This window comes from Siniperca chuatsi, linkage group LG1 (genome assembly GCF_020085105.1).
Source record: "Siniperca chuatsi isolate FFG_IHB_CAS linkage group LG1, ASM2008510v1, whole genome shotgun sequence".
Taxonomy (NCBI): Eukaryota; Metazoa; Chordata; class Actinopteri; order Centrarchiformes; family Sinipercidae; genus Siniperca; species Siniperca chuatsi.
In genome coordinates, this window is record NC_058042.1 from 33625112 (window position 1) to 33644088 (window position 18977).

General features: G+C 38.9%; 1 protein-coding gene across 9 annotated transcripts in view; it reads right to left on the reverse strand.

The window, feature by feature from the left end:
• efl1 (elongation factor like GTPase 1) overlaps positions 1-18581 on the reverse strand; it is a 135327-nt gene extending 116746 nt beyond the window's left edge. The window contains exons 1-8 of one of the 9 annotated variants that reach the window (XM_044189038.1): positions 18439-18581; positions 16853-16952; positions 15733-15800; positions 15526-15610; positions 13075-13208; positions 10123-10260; positions 9695-9906; positions 7007-7130 (exon numbers count right to left, since the gene is read on the reverse strand). In XM_044189038.1, coding sequence (XP_044044973.1) covers positions 7007-7130; positions 9695-9906; positions 10123-10260; positions 13075-13208; positions 15526-15610; positions 15733-15800; positions 16853-16943 — 852 coding nt within the window. In that variant the 5' untranslated portion in view covers positions 16944-16952; positions 18439-18581. The other 8 variants (XM_044189007.1, XM_044188997.1, XM_044189014.1 and 5 more) reach the window with 8 other exon arrangements.
• Between the last annotated feature and the right edge of the window lie 396 nt (positions 18582-18977).

An 18977-nucleotide genomic window follows, 5' to 3' on the forward strand; every position in this document is an offset into this window, starting at 1 on the left:
ATACTAGCGCTAAAGTAGAAACTTCAGGCTCAGTTTCAACAAAGCTCTTTGGAAACTTGAGGGTGAGGGGTACATAGCCCAAGTACGAAACATTTTGGCCACTAGCACCCTCAATGTCCAGACTGTAGATGGGTCGAATGGGATGCTCTGTCAGATTGCTGTTGTAGAAAGAAGTAGATACGGTGGTCACTTGAGACCTAGTGTCGAGGAGGCAATTACAGTCAACTCCTGACAAAATGACATCGGCTGTACATTTCTGTCCTACAAGTCCTTTAGGTAGCTTAGTTTGGCATCCCACCTTGTGAATGTGACTGGAGACTTTAGTCAAGGGTTTTGTTTTGGGACATTCATACTTATTTCCAGTTCCTGATAGTCCCTCTTCAGGAATTGAGTTTAGTTTAAATCATGTTTGTTTTGTTCCTCCCAGGCGTGTTATTTTTTCTTTCATCTCAACATTTCATCTCAACCACTTCAGGATATGGTTCAATACAGCAGGAGGGCACAATGTTGCCTTCCTCGCCACACTTGAAACAATATCCTGGGCGAGGCTTCCTTGTGAGCTTTGACTCACCTGAGGCTGAGGATTTTTGCCCCGTTGAGGCCTTGGTTTTAAACTTTAATTTCTGGCTTGGCTTAGCAGAAGCCTGGCTTGTGCTGCTTAAGGATGCTTTCAAAGAAGCTATTGGAGCGTGTAGTTTTGCAAGTTGCTTTTCCAACTTGCAAAACTACACGTACATTGATACAGTACGTATCAATGTACATTGATGGAAGATGCCCTATCTGCAACAGTTTCTGTGTCTATGTCATCAGTGACATGCTCTCCCACTGAAAGGGAATTTGACTAGGCTTTGGTTTTGGGAACCCCCAAGCGCTGTCTCATGCGGCTGGACTTAGCAGCTTGCTGGTCCTCCTCCGTACATAGCAAAGGAAGTAACTCTAGGTTGTAAGAAGTGGGTTGTATTTCTTCTGCTCAAGCTGGAGACTTGTGATTATGCTATTATTATGCTGTTATTCCAGCAACCTCTACAGAACTGCTTAAGCAGTTAACGCTCTGACTTACTAGCGACAATGCCACCTCATTTGACCACTTGGCTCAGGGCTGTTTGCAGATACCCAGAAGGCTTTTCACCCGAGTTCTGGTTGGTGTTTAAGAATTTTGCAAAAAAGTTCATCTCCTCATCAACCGTGCCATATGCAGAGTCAAGTAGGCTAAGATAATGATGGGGGGATAGAATTAGGCCCAAGATGTTTACCTACATTGGCGGCGGGCAGAAGAAGACTCTCCACTATCTTTCTGACAGTATGTTTGTCAGACACTGTGGTATCTGAGAGGTGGAACTCAACATTGTTGCACCATGTGTCATAATCAGACTCCAAATATGTACAAGGAACCTTCCCTGAGAACGGTCTGAGCTTTGCATGACCATGATACTGAGAAGACATGTGGCTACTTTTAATGACATGCTCAACGACTACCTTTTGCACCTCTGGAGTGGTGAACAGCTCAGAAGGTAAGTAGCAGGTTTGTTTCCTATGTGAGGGTGATGCCTCTGCACCTGCAGTGAATGGAAATGAGTCACGTGCATGGGAGTGGAACAGATTATTACCTATTTTTATAAAAGGATGGCTCTCATTAGCTGCTGGTTCAGCTTGGGCTGTGTTGCTAACAGTCTGAGGTTCCTGACTAACATTTGACACATTTAGTTCAGTTGTGTGATGACTCTTGGTAGACTCCTGAATTCTAGCCAGCTAGTCTAGCAAAACCTTCTCAAAGTCTGCTCCACATAGTTTAGCAATAACCTTCAGTTCAGTTAAGTAAGATTGGGTTAAGCTTGAACTTTTGTCAGGAGCGTACAGCTCAGAGAGAAGATGAATGTCGTGGGTAACATTTGGGTTACAACTGGGTCTTTTGCAAGGCAAGGATTCCTGGAGGAACTGAATGGGTTCGCCTGACTTGAATTCTACAATGGCTGTGCCTTTAAATTGGGATTCAGCACTGGTTACCTTAATTATTCTTCCAACTGAACCAAACTGCCCTAAGTACTTCATAACTTCATTGTCTGGCTCATCACCAGTTAAACCTAGTACTAAGACAGAATTAGGTACTTACGTATGTTTTGAGATTGAATTACATCCATATTTACCTTACTACCACAAAGTACATCCATGTAAATTACCAGTGTTCATAGATGGAATGCAACAGAAGTTCCAGACTGTTCAACCCTCACTTAACAAGGAACTCAAAACCACTCCTGGCTGGCTTGCCAAGTTTTGTATAGCGCCCCTAGTGCTAACCAATACTATAATAGGGCAACTAACATCTACCTAGATCTGGGGTGTGGTCTGCCTTGAGTGACTCACAAAATGAGTTAGTATTGGGTTGAACAGTTGACAGTTTTATTGCCTCAGGCCAACAGAACAGTATAGCCAGCACCGTAATGTACAAGGTAGAGCTTGTTCAATAATAAAAGAAAAGGAAATGTCTTTGTGAGCTGACACTTCAGCTCATTGCTCCTTTAAGTTGAAGAGTATGAAGTTGATCGTAGAAAAGGTTTCAGTCGTAGTCATCTGGACACTGTTTTCAGAATCAAGACTTGATTGTAGTGGGTTAAAAACAGCTAACCTCACAAATCAGGAGAAGAATAAGTATCAGTTAGAAGAATAAGTAAAAATACTTATTCTTCTAATTTTCAACCCACTACACTCTCCCCCACTTAAAAGAATGTCTCCTGACATTTGCTATCAATCTGCATCCATCTCTTAGTGTACAAGAGTGTAGCAACTGTAGCAGTACAGCTGGGACTCGATGGGGTAGGGGAAAAGAACAAAGCTTTGAGTCACTGAGAGGGGTTGGTCGGGTAAGAGGGTGTTCACATCTGCACTCCAGTACCTGTATGATAGTTGCCCCAGGGTGTCATATGTCAATCTTTCTGTTGGTCTCCCTCTCCGCTGCGATCTTCTCAGATATTCTCTTTCTCCTATGTTTGAGTCATCTATTTCTTCCACTTGATCAGGCCCTTTCTCAACTATCTCTGCCCGATCCTGAGCCTCCTCCCTGTCCTAAGTTCTCTCAGCTTCTTGTCTGACAGGAGGACAGAACTCCCTGGTTGCGGCACAAAGCTTTGGCTGACTATGAGGACTCTGCTGTGGCATGGTTTTTAACATTATGCAAATTAGCAAAAAATCCATCATGACTGACTTTAATGCTCCAAGAGGTTTTTTTGTAGAGCACATTGAGCTGGACTTGTGTGAGAAATTTCAAGTCAAGCAGACTTACGGTGTGAGGGATGTGGCATTTCAAAAATGGCCTTAATTATAGCACCACCATGTGGCCGATTGGGCTTATATTTCTATGTAAGCACGTGCACATCATTTCCAGTTATTGGGCCATGTTTCTAGCTCATTCCATCTCACGAGAATTTGAGCTGTGGCATAAGACAAATAATAATAATAATAATAATAATAATAATAATAATAATAATAAACCCTATTGAGTACAAACTCAAGAGGGTTCTACTGCTTCGCTTCTTCAAGACCATCAGGCACTGCGAGAGCGAGTTAAATATCACTTCCTGCGTCCACTGTGTGGCACAAGAGAACATGCACTAACTATAAACGGTGTTGCCGACTATCAAGTGTAGATCACACAATAAAACTCCAAATTAGACTTTAAATGTCTCATCCCGGGACTCTTATCAAGCATGTGAAATCTGATGATGTGGAGCTGAGAAAGCACAATTACTAATTTTGAAACAAGGAAGGACTGTTACTAATTCTGGAACCAGGTTGCACTGTTACTAATTTTGAAACCCAGAATTCACAGCATCGCCACGGCAACACAGATTGAGAAAACATAAAAAGCTTGGCAATTTGACAAGACTGCCCAAATTTGTCGATCCGAGAAATTCTCTTGGATGAGTTTGTTAAAAGTGCCACCCCCAAGCCCAAGTATTTACCAGTTCAAGACTGGGCGCAAAGTTTCGTGATGCAAAGTTTTAGCATGTGTTTAAAGATTTGACTCTCTCAAAAGCAACTGAAATATGTTCTTTATGATTAGAGCAATGATCACCGATGTAGATCAAAGCAACTTTTTCCCTAATCATTGTATGCGTTTGGGGGCACTATAGAGCCATCTGGCCACACTTTGTGTAATAATAATAATAATAATAATAATAATCTCTACAAGAGGTTCCTTGGACTTTCGTGCTCAGGCCCTAATGATGATAATAATAATAATAATAATAAGGGTTCTACCGCTTCGTGGTTTGAACCCTAATAAACCGGCACAAACTCAATAGGGTTTAACATTTAAAAAGGTCAGAGGTCTAAACTGCCAAAAAATAGCTCAAAATCGATCCAACCAATCAGAACAGAGGAACAAACTGCTTTGATGTTTAATCAGCTAATCAACATCACCTGTGTGTAACTGTATCTGTGTAGCCTCAAAAGTGCTCAGAGACAGAAAGAGCCCAGTAAAAGTTCCCTTCAAAGAAGACACAATATAGCTTAAACTGTAGGTCATATCGGTGCATCAGCACTGGAAGACATTCATGAATATTTAGATGTGTACTTTGTGTGGATAAAGTTAAAAATGATTAAAAATGAAATCACAGCTTCAAAAGTCAGCACATTTGTGTTTTTGCTTCAGACTGTGAGAGGTAAAATAACATTACAGTCAATAAGACAGCTGAATGGCTCTCTTGGTGCTTTGAGGCAGAAAAATAAAAAATTGTAAGTCCTAGTGCTTAAATGAGCATATTATCTAGGGTTGGATACCGTTCACATTTGAACCGATACCAGTGCCAGTACCAGACGGTACCTTTTTTCAGTACTTTACTCTCTCTGTAATAACAAAAATGTAATTTCAGTTGTAAAAAATAAGTCCAAACTTCTCAATTTCAACATTGTTATTTATTTAGACCATTTTACCTCACTGCCTTATTTAAAGTTTAGTCATCCATGGAGGGTGCCTGCTGGCTGCAGGCATGCTGACGTTAGCTGTGGCTGCTGCGGGGGACTTGGCTTTCAGACTATCAAACATGGTACCCTCTTTAGCTTTTAGATATATTTTGTGTTTGACCAGGTGTTTCCTCAGGTTAGTCGTGTTGGGGATCCCGCAATACTGCTGTAAAGAAGAGCCATCATTACGCCTGCTTTGCTTTTTTACACTGAACCAAACAATGACGGCATAATGCTGGCCCAGTGGGTGATTTAGATCGCAGAAAGTATCCCCTCAATGTAGGCAGAGCTGATCGTCATAGTGACATTATTCCAGCAGTTAGGAAACACCACATGGGAGCTTTACTTTGGTCTTGAGAAGCTGCAGCCTTTATACACTGACAAACTGTACATTTACTGCCAGATTGACAGCATCACTACTCACTTTTTCCTTTTACATTTCAAAGTGGAGTAGGTTTGTGTAGCTGAAAGTATGCAGAAATATGAGCAAAGCAAAAAACGTACAGAAGAATAAACAAGATTTAAATAACAATAGTGGGAATGCTTATTCAGCATTCCCTCTAATAATAATAATAAAGATTACAATAACAATAGTGTAAATGCTGCTGAATCAGCATCCGCACTAATTAAACGCCATAGACTCAGTTAACTCCCTTAACTGCACATACTTTTTGTAAATTACTCATTTAAGCCTGATGATGAATACCACCTGTTCATGAGTAGGTGTGCGTTTGTGAGATTTGATCATTAGCATAAACCACACCACAAAATCGCTATATAAGGGTTTCACTCTGTTTGTGGGTAAATTTCATTCACAAAATTGTTACCCGAGAGTAAAAATAAGAATTTCACACTGTGAAACATCACTAACTACTGTCAGACATCAGCAGACCAAAATAGGACACATGTAGCAGTGTCAGTAATTGTATTAGAGGACCTGCAACAATTACACAATATTAATAAGATGCCTATGATTGTGTCAGAGCTGGGCTGTGACAGAAATCAAGAGGGAATGGTTTGACATGAAGTTAGAAGCTAAAAAACATATTTAAAACAACAAAGCAGTCCATGACTTAGATGGGAGGCAGTCAAGGGGAGGTGTCATTCACAGATAGAATATTATCCAACATGTTACACTGCCTGCTCTTATAACAGAGGAACTACCTCTACCTAGTACTGATGATTGTACATGCCACTGAAGAATGAATTTGTTGTTGAAGTGGTTCTTGCATGAGGCCCAATGATGTCCATACATGTACTGTGCCAAAATGTTCCTTTAACAATCCATTTATTTTCACAACATTAGGTTATGTTGTGCATGGATCTTGACATCTCAAGTTTGCAAACATTAGCTTGTTTCATTCATAAGCTTTTTGTGCAATGTTTTAGGATCTACAGGTGTTAAGTTTCTCAGCTGATTTACCATTAATAACTTTTTTTTAAAGATTTTTTCAACAACAAAAAACCCAGATCAATTTTAACTGGTTTCACTGTGATTTTATGTCCCCAAACACCCAAACTTTAGCTGCTGCAAGAAATCCCCATATTTCACACTAAATGAACCTTAGAGTGTTATGGGATACTTGCTGTACTAAAAAAGGTAAAGGAAAAAGGGGAGGCAAAACACAAATGAGCTGCTGACTATATGCCAGTGTAAGTAATTTGAAAATAACAGAAATCTGGCGTTATATGCAATACAAATCTGGCTCTGACATTTTTTGTATCATTGATGTTTGTTTGTACCCATTTTTAGTGATCAAATAAATACATAAATTCCTGAATTATTTGATTTCAGAAAAAAAAGAGCCCTAAACAAAAGATTATAGTGCTGACTGAATGTGAGGTATCGCTCCCATTGCAATTGATCAACAACCCTCTCTGTCTCAATTCAACACCCAAGTAGTAGCTGTAATAGTTCTAGTATTTGGTAAACCTCTGATTTATTTTAAATCTTTCTTTGGCAGTTAAAGAATATGTCAAATACACAGCACAGGGTAGAAGAAAAGAACAAGAACTTAAGACCTACAATTACTCATAGTTACATCACCTGAGCTCCCTTCATGATCTTCTTTGCTTTTGCATTGAGGTAGAAATCTCCCCACAGGGTTTTGAGCAGCACCTCTGACTTAATACCCATTCTCTGGCTGTAGATGTGGGCAAACTGCTGGATGCTGCAAAACAAAATCAAACTCTTAAGTCTTGTATTTTTTTATGCAGGTTCACTGACAACAGAAAAGCATTGACCTTTTTTTTTTACAAACCATGCTACAGTGTTTAGCTTAATTTGAGTTTTTGAGTAAAGTTCTGTCTGGCTCTCATCTTCCTCGAGGTGACTCTTGGGTACAGAGGCGGAGAAGACTATGTCTCCGCTGAGACTTCATTGGTTTATTTATAGCATCACAAGGACACAACTACCCTCAGAACTAGGTCTTTAATGTATGTCCGCCACATTTGAATGTCAAAAACCAACCTACTAGAGACTTTGTCACTGTGTTAGAATAAGCGTTATGAAGTGACTGAAAGAACTGTCAATTACAAGTAATTAAAAGGTCAGGAAGAAGTATTTTACATACAAAAGAATGAGGTCTTTTAAGGTAACAAACAGGTTGGAGTTTGTTCTGGTCTCTGATGGTTCTGTAATCATGTTGAGGGTCAGATAGTGTCACATGTATCTAAGTTGATAAAACCTAATTGTTTTCTGTTGATTAGAGCTCACATGTGTCCTTTAAAAAGAGAGTTTACTGCTGCCAACATGCTCTGATGAAGGTTTCATGGGGAAACGTGTCAGCAGATTTGTCAGCCTATTGGTTGCAAATACATTTACCCAAACGTTCAACACAAGGTGATTTTTTTGTGTGTGTGCTGTTTTTGTCCACTGGAGTGCCGCATTTTTCCTGACTTTGTTTTTGTAAATACAGACAGCATATTTGTTCATCTGTTGTTTTTTAAGATGCACAGGCCCACTCTCATTGCCGTTTTTCTCTTAAGTCTGGACACAAGGACTCAAAAAGTCAAGAGATCCATCAAACACTGTAATGTCACAGTGGGACACTTAAAATATCTGCTGTGAAAAAAGCCTATAGAATCAGCTAAATCAAACTAATTTATTAATATTATTAGCTGCAGCTGTGTGGCCTGCTGGGACTCTGTGAAAAGGGTCTCATGGACTGAAGCCAGGCCACACAAACTGTACAGGCTGTATTCGGAACCGCCTACTACATACTACAGACAAACGCAGTATGTACGACATACTGCTCAATCGATTAATTTTGCAGTATGCAAGGTCAGGCTTAGCTGGTTTCAGGTTTTGGAAAGCTGAAGTAAACAATAAGAGGACTATAAATGTAAATACCACTTTAACATGTAACATCTTTTGTCCTAATAGTGTTACCCATAACAAAGCCATAATGTTTAAGTTAAACCTGCAAAGCTAACGTTTGATATCACAAAGACAGCAACATTAACCTTAGCAAGCTGTCAATAAGAAAACAACACGGCATACATAACTTAAATCTAAGGTAAGTTATATTTTTTGTTATTAGGTACAGAGCAGTTATATTCCTCCTTGTCCACCAATGACGAGGGTGACCAGTTGTTAAGACTGCCTGATTAAATAAAAATTTAAAAAATTCAAAAAACATTTCCAATGCTTTGCATTGTGGGACACAGTATGCGAGATACACTGGTCTGATGCATACTGAAGATTTTGTCTGAATCAGTACGACATCTGGGTATTTTTGGCATATGGTATATTTTGCTTATGTTTGCATACTGCATACTACATTCTGGCCAAATCAATATGTACTGCTAGTATAGTGGCGGTTTTGAATACAGCCATAGTGACAGGGCTGTACTATCATTCAGATCATGTAAATCAACTCTCAGTGGAATGGTGATGATATGATAATAATGTGTTGCTGTCCTACAAAATGATTTTGTCAAAATTAATAATTCCAAGCAAATTGTACTTTTTAAACTGATTTAAAAAAAAAAAAAAACAAACAATTACAATGATTTACTTGAATATCAAACACACAAATACACAGTCCATATTGTTGACCGGTAAGACCGTTAGGGAAAAGCAGATGTGCGTCGGAGCTTTGTGACAGACAAGAGCGACATAAGACTGTTCTTTTGGACTGTGACCATTCCCTCAATGATGAAGTTCTCCTTCTCCACAACCGCCTGTCCAAGATAAAGGCCAACACATATAAACACAAGTTTTCCTACCAGCCATAGAATTACTTAAAAAGACTTCCGTGCGAGTAAACTTTGCATGTTTGTATCTTAGTGCGACCATGCAAGCTCACCTTTGTTTTCATAATTCTAATTAATAATACACTGAAACTGAAATGACATACTGAAGTTTTGTTTTACTTACTCAAAAAAGTACTACTATACATATATTACGCACCATTTGTTTTTATTTTATCAAACTTCAAAATTGGTGATTGGCTGTCTTACTGCTGAAATAAGGGTATCAATTTCCTCTGAATGATCAGGAAAGCAAACTAAATAATCCTAGTTTACAGACAAATCCAAGTCATTTAGCACTTTGTTGATATCGCTACAAAGAACTCATATCATGACTAAAACATCAGCAGCCTCCAGTGAAACTGCCTTCTGTGGTTTTGAAACCGATCTCTACATCTGAGGACCGTTCCTTCCACTTAGACCCTCCACACAACGCATACCACTGATGAGGTCAATGAAGCTTAAGAGGGACCAGCCTCACCTAAATCCCCATCCATCTATGGCACTGGCAAAGACCACATTTCCTTGGTCAGGAGAAAAGTAGAGATGTGAGTCGTCAGCTTCCTCCAGCCCAGCACTCCAGTCATAAACCTGATCACCACTCAAAGTCTCGCTATCTTTTTCCTCCTTCTCTTTCTCTGCTCGCTCCTCCAGCACTTTGGATGTGAACAAAGTCCCTGTCACTGCATTCACCTAGAAGGAAGAACACGCACAGCAACGCTTAGTTACAGTGGTTTACAAAACACTGTCAACTTTTATTTCCATGATTCAATTTCAAGGCAGCTGAACACAAAAAGTACAATTTCACTGAGGGTTTCTTTGTAGTGCAACATTGTGGCTGAGAGTGTTACAGAGAACTTAAACTATAACTGATTGTGGCCTGTGTAAGCAGAGAGTTGGGCCCCTCACCTGTTCCAGGATCTTCTGCAGGTGGGTGTAAGCTTCCTGAGAGGTGAGCTTTAGCTCCATGATAAGTCGGTCTATCTTATTGATGACCAGAACAGGCCTGATATTCTCCAGCCACGCCTGACGCAGCACAACCTGGGTCTACTCACAACACACACGCAAATAAAAAACAAACAAATAAACAAATAAAAATAAAAAAATTTCACATTTCACAGCAACATGTAAACCTACATTTATATCCACAAGTTTTAATTTAGGGGTCCAAGCCCTACCAGCAGTGCTGGGAACCCTATTTAAAATCACTCAAATCTTTCTTTCTTATGTTGGTAAAAGTGGTACTGCAGCCTACACCGCAAGAGTTATGCAAGTGAAATTCACAGGGGTGGTATCGACCCATGCACACACCTAAGACACCAAAAACGACACATGTCAACCAGCAGGTGGCGCTATGATAAAGATAAATGCGCTTTGGCCAGTAACTTCCACATAGTAGGTCACACATTCGAAAACCTTACATATAATTGAGCTGCATCTCCTGATGTAGGCCATTTCCGCCTATGTTTTTTCGCAAAATATGCAAAACCTTCTTTTTCGAACTCCTCCTAGTCCGTGAGTCCGATCTGCACAAAATTTTGCACATGTAATCTATGGATGCTCAAAGTTATTAAAAGAATTTTTATACTCATAAATACACAAGATATAAAGTTCTAAAAACAACTTCCTATAGGTTGCAGTAAAACAGGAAGTGATGTCACAGTTTATATCTCGTTATCGGCTGCATGGATTCGTATGAAATTCGGTTTGCATGATCTAGGGTTATGACTCAGTTGGTGCATAAAATTTGGTAATGATTGATTAAAGTGGGTGTGGCTGATATACACATACATTTCTAGACATTTCACATTCCAAACTTCAAAAAAAAAAAATAAATAAATAAAAAAATCACCCATATGTCCTACAGAGCTGAAATGTTTTCAGCACATCTACTGATGTGTTATGTAGTATTTTTTTCATGCAGAAAATATAATTTGTGATAGAGGAATTCTATAAATATACATTTTTAAAGAATTTTAAAAGGTTACTTGAAATGTTTCAGCTTCTGAAAATTATTTTAAACTTTTCTTTAAATATTTAATAGAGCTAAAATGTTTTTTGGAAAATATGCATATTTGCTTTCTTTCTGAGACTTAAGTGAGAAAACTGATACCACTCTGTCTGTTAAATATGAAGCTACAGCCAGCAGCCAGTTAGCTTAGCATAAAGACTGAAAATAGGGGGAAACAGCTAGCCTGGCTCTGTCTAAAGGTAACCTCACAAGGAACTTGTAATTTTTACACTTGTTTTTGGTTGGCTGGTAGGAGGATTTTGTTATTGTTGGACAGAGTCAGGTGAGCCATTTCCCCCATTTCCAGTCTTTCTGCTAAGCTAAGCTAACTGGGTGCTGGCTCCAGCTTCATATTTACTGTACCTATATGTACCTAATAACTCTACGCAAATTACAGGACCTGTAAAATAAAGCATTACCTCAAGTTGTTGTTCTCTATTCCACTGACAGTAAAAGTTTGAACTAATATAGGTTTTAAAAAGGCCAATACAGACAGCTCATTCTCATATTCATGGACCAAATCTGCTAATGGACAATATTTTCTGTTGCTATTCAATAACCTTTTAAAGTGTTTTACAGCACTTCTAAATCAAATATGCACCACCTAGAGTAAGTGCTTTTGACCAATGAAGCCAAGCTGGGCACTTCCTGTTGTTTGGGCAGACTTCAAATATCCAATAATCGTGATCCAGGTACGGCTCTGGTATGAAAGCTGAATGCATTTCATGCCCCTCCACCAACCCGAACTCTGCTCCACTCAGGGCCCTGATACACTAAGCACTAACAGCCATTAGACAGTGTTCGGCCCTCACTGAGCCTCGGTGGCTGATCATTGCTCATACTTTTTGCAGTGTGTCCGGGATTGTTGAAACTGGTCGGCCAGTATTGCTTTTCTGAGCTTCCAACTGTATCTCGCGGTCTTCTTTTTGCAAATGGAGATGGCTCAGTTGTCATCCCGTGACCTAAGCATGAAACTTCTCTCACATGACAACAGGTGGTTATACATGGGGGGAGATAGTAACCCGTCTCTATTCAAAGATGGTCTTTGGCATCAGATGTGAATGAGCTCCTTGATCAAAGATAGGGGTTGCAATCTCCTCCTCACATAAGACTCATTCACTAATGAAGACTGAAAGATGAGAAAGATCTGAAAAGCTAGTAAATTGACCTTTATGCTTAGATTATCTTGTTGTACATACTGTTCCCAAAGGTCCAGAACTAACTTCAGTGTTTCCCACACATAGACTTAGGCGGGCCTCCCGAGTATATTAACTATATATTAAATGTATTTGGCAACCCATTTTAGCATTTATTATTTTTACTTTTTTTATCCATCCAAAAGAATGACGCCATCTGCGATCAGTTAACTAGCGGACAATCTCCCCTCACTCTACCCTTCCCATGCGGTCTACTGACAATCGCACATGCTCTTCATGCTCTGTTTAATGTAAGCCTACTTATTCCGTTGTTTTGTAAAAGCTTGTAAGTGCACCTGTTGGTGCTGATGTCATTCGGTACCACGTTGGTTTCGATCATTTCGATAGGCCACATCATTAACAACAAGCCTCCTCCACACGTGGCTCATCTACTGTTGTGAAAACGGAATCGCGGGCGAAAAAAATTAAAATCGCGAGTTGTGTTGTTTGGTCTACTTTATAAAACGTACTGCTGACAAAAAAGTCAACAGATTAATCAAATCCAATGTACAGAAACAAAAATTAGCCCAAATACTTACAGACTGCAAACTTAGTATGTTTACAGGAAAGAATGGGGATCTAGAGTAAGTACGATGTCTCTTCTTTATGAACAGACAGCTTACAGAATGAGACAAAGTCAACAGTGATATTTACCTGTGGACACACTCCCTCCACAGCATCAACAACTACAATGGCACCGTCACACAGCCTGACAGCAGTGGAAACTTCCGAGGAGAAGTCGACATGACCAGGAGAGTCGATCAAATTTAGTAAGTACTCGTGATCTCCTGAGGAGACAAAAGGCACACAAACACTATTTAGAGTCTTCTCCTCAAAAACCCCTTGTTTAGACTGGAGAGAATGTATCTGCTTTTAATTTACAGTAATGTCAATCTCTAGGTTCAATAACACTGGAGCTCAGATGAGCCAACTAATAAATATTTTCATTACTGACAATCTTTTTTTTGTTTTTGGCTATTTTTAAAAGCTATAAAAAAATGTTCCACAATAATTAGCAGCAAACTATAATAATTCATTGGAGACAATAACATTAAAGCTATATGAGTCAAAGCTTTGTAGCTAGACCTTGAGTCTATTGAGACGTTGAGTCATCAACCAAGGATTATACTGAGTGCTAATATATATATACTACACTATATACAGTGGTGTGCAAAAGTGTTTGCCCCCTTCCTGATTTCTTATTTGTTTGCATGTTTGTCAGACTTAAATGTTTCAGATCATCAAACTAATTTAAATATTAGTCAAAGATAACACAAGTAAACACAAAATGCAGTTTTTAAATGAAGGTTGTTATTATTAAGGGAAAACAAAATCCAAACCTACATGGCCCTGTGTGAAAAAGTGATAGCCCTAAACCTAATAAACCTAATAACTGGTTGGGCCACCCTTAGCAGAAACAACTGCAATCAAGTGCTTGCGATAACTTGCAATGAGTCTTTTACAGCGCTGTGGAGGAATTTTGGCCCACTCATCTTTGCAGAATTGTTGTAATTCAGCCACATTGGAGGGTTTTCGAGGATAACCTGCCTTTTTAAGGTCATGCCACAGCATCTGAATAGGATTCAGGTCAGGACTTTGACTAGGTCACTCCAAAGTCTTCATTTTGTTCTTCTTCATCTGTCAGCCTCACTAGAATGCTGGATCAAATTTACATCTGAATCCATATAGGGTTGGCTGTTATGCAAAAGATATTGAATAAACATTAGCAAACATTTTTCTCAACTTATCTCCACTAGGCCACTCCAAAGTCTTCATTTTGTTTTTCAGCCATTCAGAGACCCCACAACAACATCCAAAGAACTGCAGGCCTCACTTGCCTCAGTTAAGGTCAGTGTTCATGACTCCACCATAAGAAAGAGACTGGGTCAAAATGGCCTGCATGGCAGAGTTCCAAGACGAAAACCACTGCTGAGCAAAAAGAACATTAAGGCTCGTCTCATTTTTGCCAGAAAACATCTTGATGATCCCCAAGACTTTTGGGGAAATACTCTGTGGACTGACGAGACAAAAGTTTAATTTTTTGGAAGGTGTGTGTCCCATTACATCTGGCGTAAAAGTAACACTGCATTTCAGAAAAAGAACATCATACCAACAGTGAAATATGGTGGTGATTGTGTGATGGTCTGGGGCTGTTTTGCTGCTTCAGGACCTGGAAGACTTGCTGTGATAAATGGAACCATGAATTCTGCTGTCTACCAAAAACTCCTGAAGGAGAATGTCCGGCCATCTGTTCGTGACCTCAAGCTGAAGCGAACTTGGGTTCTGCAGTAGGACAATGATCCAGAACACACCAGCAAGTCCACCTCTGAATGGTGGGAGAAGAACAAAATGAAGACTTTGGAATGGCCTAGCCTTGACCTGAATCCTATTCAGATGCTGTGACATGACCTTAAAAAGGCAGAAACCCTCCAATGTGGCTGAATTACAACAATTCTGCAAAGATGAGTGGGCCAAAATTCCTCCACAGCGCTGTAAAAGACTCATTGCAAGTTATCGCAAGCACTTGATTGCAGTTGTTGCTGCTAAGGGTGGCCCAACCAGTTATTAGGTTTAGGGGGCAATCACTTTTTCACACAGGGCCATGTAGGTTTGGATTTTGTTTTCCCTTAATAATAACAACCTTCATTTAAAAACTGCATTTTGTGTTTACTTGTGTTATCTTTGACTAATATTTAAATTAGTTTGATGATCTGAAACATTTAAGTGTGACAAACATGCAAAAAAATTAGAAATCAGGAAGGGGGCCAATACTTTTGCACACCACTGTATAGTATATACTGAATAGTATAAATTCACCATCAAACAATTGAATGTACTTTTTTGTTTTGTTTATGGTATATTTTTCTTATTCCTGTGGATAGCTGGACAAATGAAGGTGACTTGCCATCATGCCCAGATATTTAATAATCACACACCAAATCAGAAGAAGACAAAGGCAGACTGGGGTAAAGACAGTAAAACAAAAACAGCAAATCACCAGGGAATTAGTCCTGGAATGTAGTGAGCACCACAGAGTGGTAGCATCTAACAGTATGAAATATTAAAGTGTGGATTTTACTTCAGGGCTGACCAAAGTGGCCTTACCATTTCTGTAATGCAGAGAGATGGCACTGGACTTCATGGTGATTCCTCTAATTTGTTCATCCTCCCTGCTGTCCAGATACCTCAGCTGGTAGTTAAACACATCACAAATAAGCACAAATAATGACAAAACAATTAAAACTGGAATCCTGCACATGTATAGGTCATGACTATTAAAAATGTCTGTCTGTAGCAAATAAAATCACTTACCTTCCCAGCCAGTCGACTTGATATGATACCATTAGTTGCCACTAAGCAGTCAGCCAGAGTAGTTTTGCCTGCAAAGACGCAGATGGTTCGAAATGATTTCACTACCTTACACTTTCACCTTAACATTTTGACTGACACTAAAACCCATTTAATTTCCTAACAAGAATGACCTTTGATCAATCTTCAAATGTGAAGACTTCTATTCTTACTATTTTCTGACATTGTATATACTAAATTAATCTACAAATTGAACATATAATTGAGATGAATTAATAATGAAATGAATCATTAGTATTATACATTATATTAATAGTGTCCAATGCCCTAAATAAACTATGAAAATAGTAACTGCATAACCAAAATACTCAGTTGGATATATCACACAGTTCCAATGTCTAAATGAATGAAAACAAATACCATTTTTAACACAGTCTGTCACAGCAAACATTTTTAATACTTAAGAATATATACAGTAGTTACTGTTGAGCAGCAGAGTGGATCAGTGGTCACTCTTGCCTCACAACAATCTCCAGTTCCCTTGCAAACCAGGAGGAATTTTCCCATATTGATTAATTCAATCTTTTTTTGTCTTAAATTATGACAGTTTGCTCCAAAACAGTAAAAAGCATTGGACTCAATGTGATAAGCATGAGTTTAAAAAAGGGTCCTAAATCTGATTTTGAGTTGTCTAACTTAAGTTGAGATAATGATGCTGTGATAATTGAATCTATATTACCCAACCCTACATCAAATCAAATTTATCTAAGTTTTAAATATATGTAAATAATAACAAATAAATTTGTTGTTTTTTGTTATGCAGTGTATGCCAGGCAATACCTACTTATAAATCCATAGATGTTAAAGCTTTTACAGTTCGTTAACGCTCAGTGATTGCACGTGTACGATCTGGCAACTGACAATTCAAGTTATTAACGTTGACATGTTATGTAAATATATGTTGTATGACATGTGCCGAATTTAAAAATAGATAATAACGAATCTGGATGTGGCTTTACTCACGTTCTACGTCCTCAGTACTTCTGCTGACAATCAGTAAATATTAAGTTAACTAAATCTCGCCGCTGCGACAAAAATGTTTAATGTCAGCGTGTCAACTCACCATGGTCAACATGGGCCAGAATACACAGGTTTCTGATGTTGGCAGGGTTTCTCTGCAGTGCAATAATTTTATCCAAACTGGCGAGTCCCATGGCGAGCACCTAAAACAAATGACAAAACTAAACGTACAACGGGTAACCTGCTTTAATCTGCTAATTTGTGTGAAGTGATATGATGATAGTACAGTGACACAGTCTGCATTACAGTATATTAAGTTAACGTTATGTTACAGTGTAGGCATGGCTTGTTTAACATTACAGGCTAACGTTATAGCTAGCGTCGGCAACTTGGTCTGTATGGACAATAAATTTGGAACTGTGAGTGGTTTCAAAACATCGACTTTGTTAACTAACGTTAGAATACAATGAACACAATGGGTGAAACTAGACTGGACGTGAGGTACTGACAATGATTTGTCTGTTAATTGTAACAGGTGATATCTGATAACATTGCGGCTAGCCTAAACAAACCTCTCACAGAAAGAAGAATAAGAATCAACCTGGCTTCTAAAGTCTCCACACAACACCACTATCACGTACTACGTTACTGTGTCGAGTAAAATACAACATTATTGTGAGCATAAGCACACATTTTAAAAACATGTGGACATTCTTAACTCACGTTGTTTTCCCGGAAGTTGATAAGGCACGCTCCATGCGTTAACCACACCCATTTACTAACATTGGTGCTGCATTCAAGGGACATGTTAAAAACGAGCATTATCGCTATAGCTTGTACTTGACTGACACAATCAAATAGGACACACTCATGACTAATTCATTAAAATACCTATTAATTCAGCTTTCAGACTGTAAATTCTGTTAGAATACATCACTAATTCGAAAATAGTTTGAGACTTTTTTTAACAAAGTATGCATTTACTGACAAAAGCGTTTTGTTTTACATGTGGCTCTGAATGCAGCATATCGTAAGCTCATTACATGGCTCTGAGTTATGCGACGCTCTGTGGTTGCCATTCGCCCCTACATCTCCACCCATGTGGGGGGGGGTGGTGTCCAAGGCCAAAATCAATGGTGCAATAACAACAAAAAGTGATAATTATACTGTATGAAGTCAAAACAATATCCACCTTATTCCTAGCTCCCATGAGACCTTGCGTGAATTATGGGCACGACTTCCGGCGCGTCCGGTCGCGGAACCGGAACTGGCGTTTTCTATGGTAACGGTCATAAACAGTCTATGACAGCGGTGTGCTAATCCTCTTTCTAAGAGCGCTTGGTAAATAAAACATAACACATGTGGGAACACAACCTGTTACACCTCAAATGGGATAATATGATCATACCTCTGCCTTCTACTATTGAGTGATGGGAGGACGACCTGAAGTGGCCTCAGATAACTTAAGTTACACTAACATATTAAGCCAATTTGACTCTTCTGCTACAGACGGTGAAGCAATGAACAATTTGAAAAGCTCTGAGGCTTATCAGTAACGTAAGTGTTTCCTGAGTCGGACACCTTTTAGCTAACATTCTATTGACATTTCCCTTTAGCTACTAATATAAATGATCGTGTAATGTTTTCAGTTAATTTGACGTTTTTTTTAAGTATAGTCTAACTTCTTACCTTTCTAACCGAATATCGTTTTAACCATCTACTTTAGCTCCGTCTTTACCAGAGTCGGCCGTGAGTACACCCGTATCTCCTTACTGTAAACACTTAGCGTTGCTTTCTTTGCGGGGATATTATGTTGTTCCCAAATCTGTCAAACCAAAATCAATGCTGTTAACACATCCGGGCCGAACTTCCCTCCTTCGAAATAAGATAGCATGCTTCAGCAACTCCAAATTATGCAGTAAAGGCTCCTTAATTTCCATTTTGAGTGTATACCACCACCTTTTAGTTAAACTCGCTTCTCATTTCAATCCCTTGCTATTGCATTAAACTTATAACGCAATTATGCAAACTTATATGTATTACCTATAATACACACTTGGTGCAGAGTAAGATTTATAACTATAAACATAAGTGCATTAAATGGTAATTTTTGGAATCAAAAGACAAATGACTACAGAAAATGACTGAAAGGTCATGAAAATATTTAATAAATGATAACACATTTTGTTAAATAAGACAAGACGAAAAATGAAACCATAAATTAATAT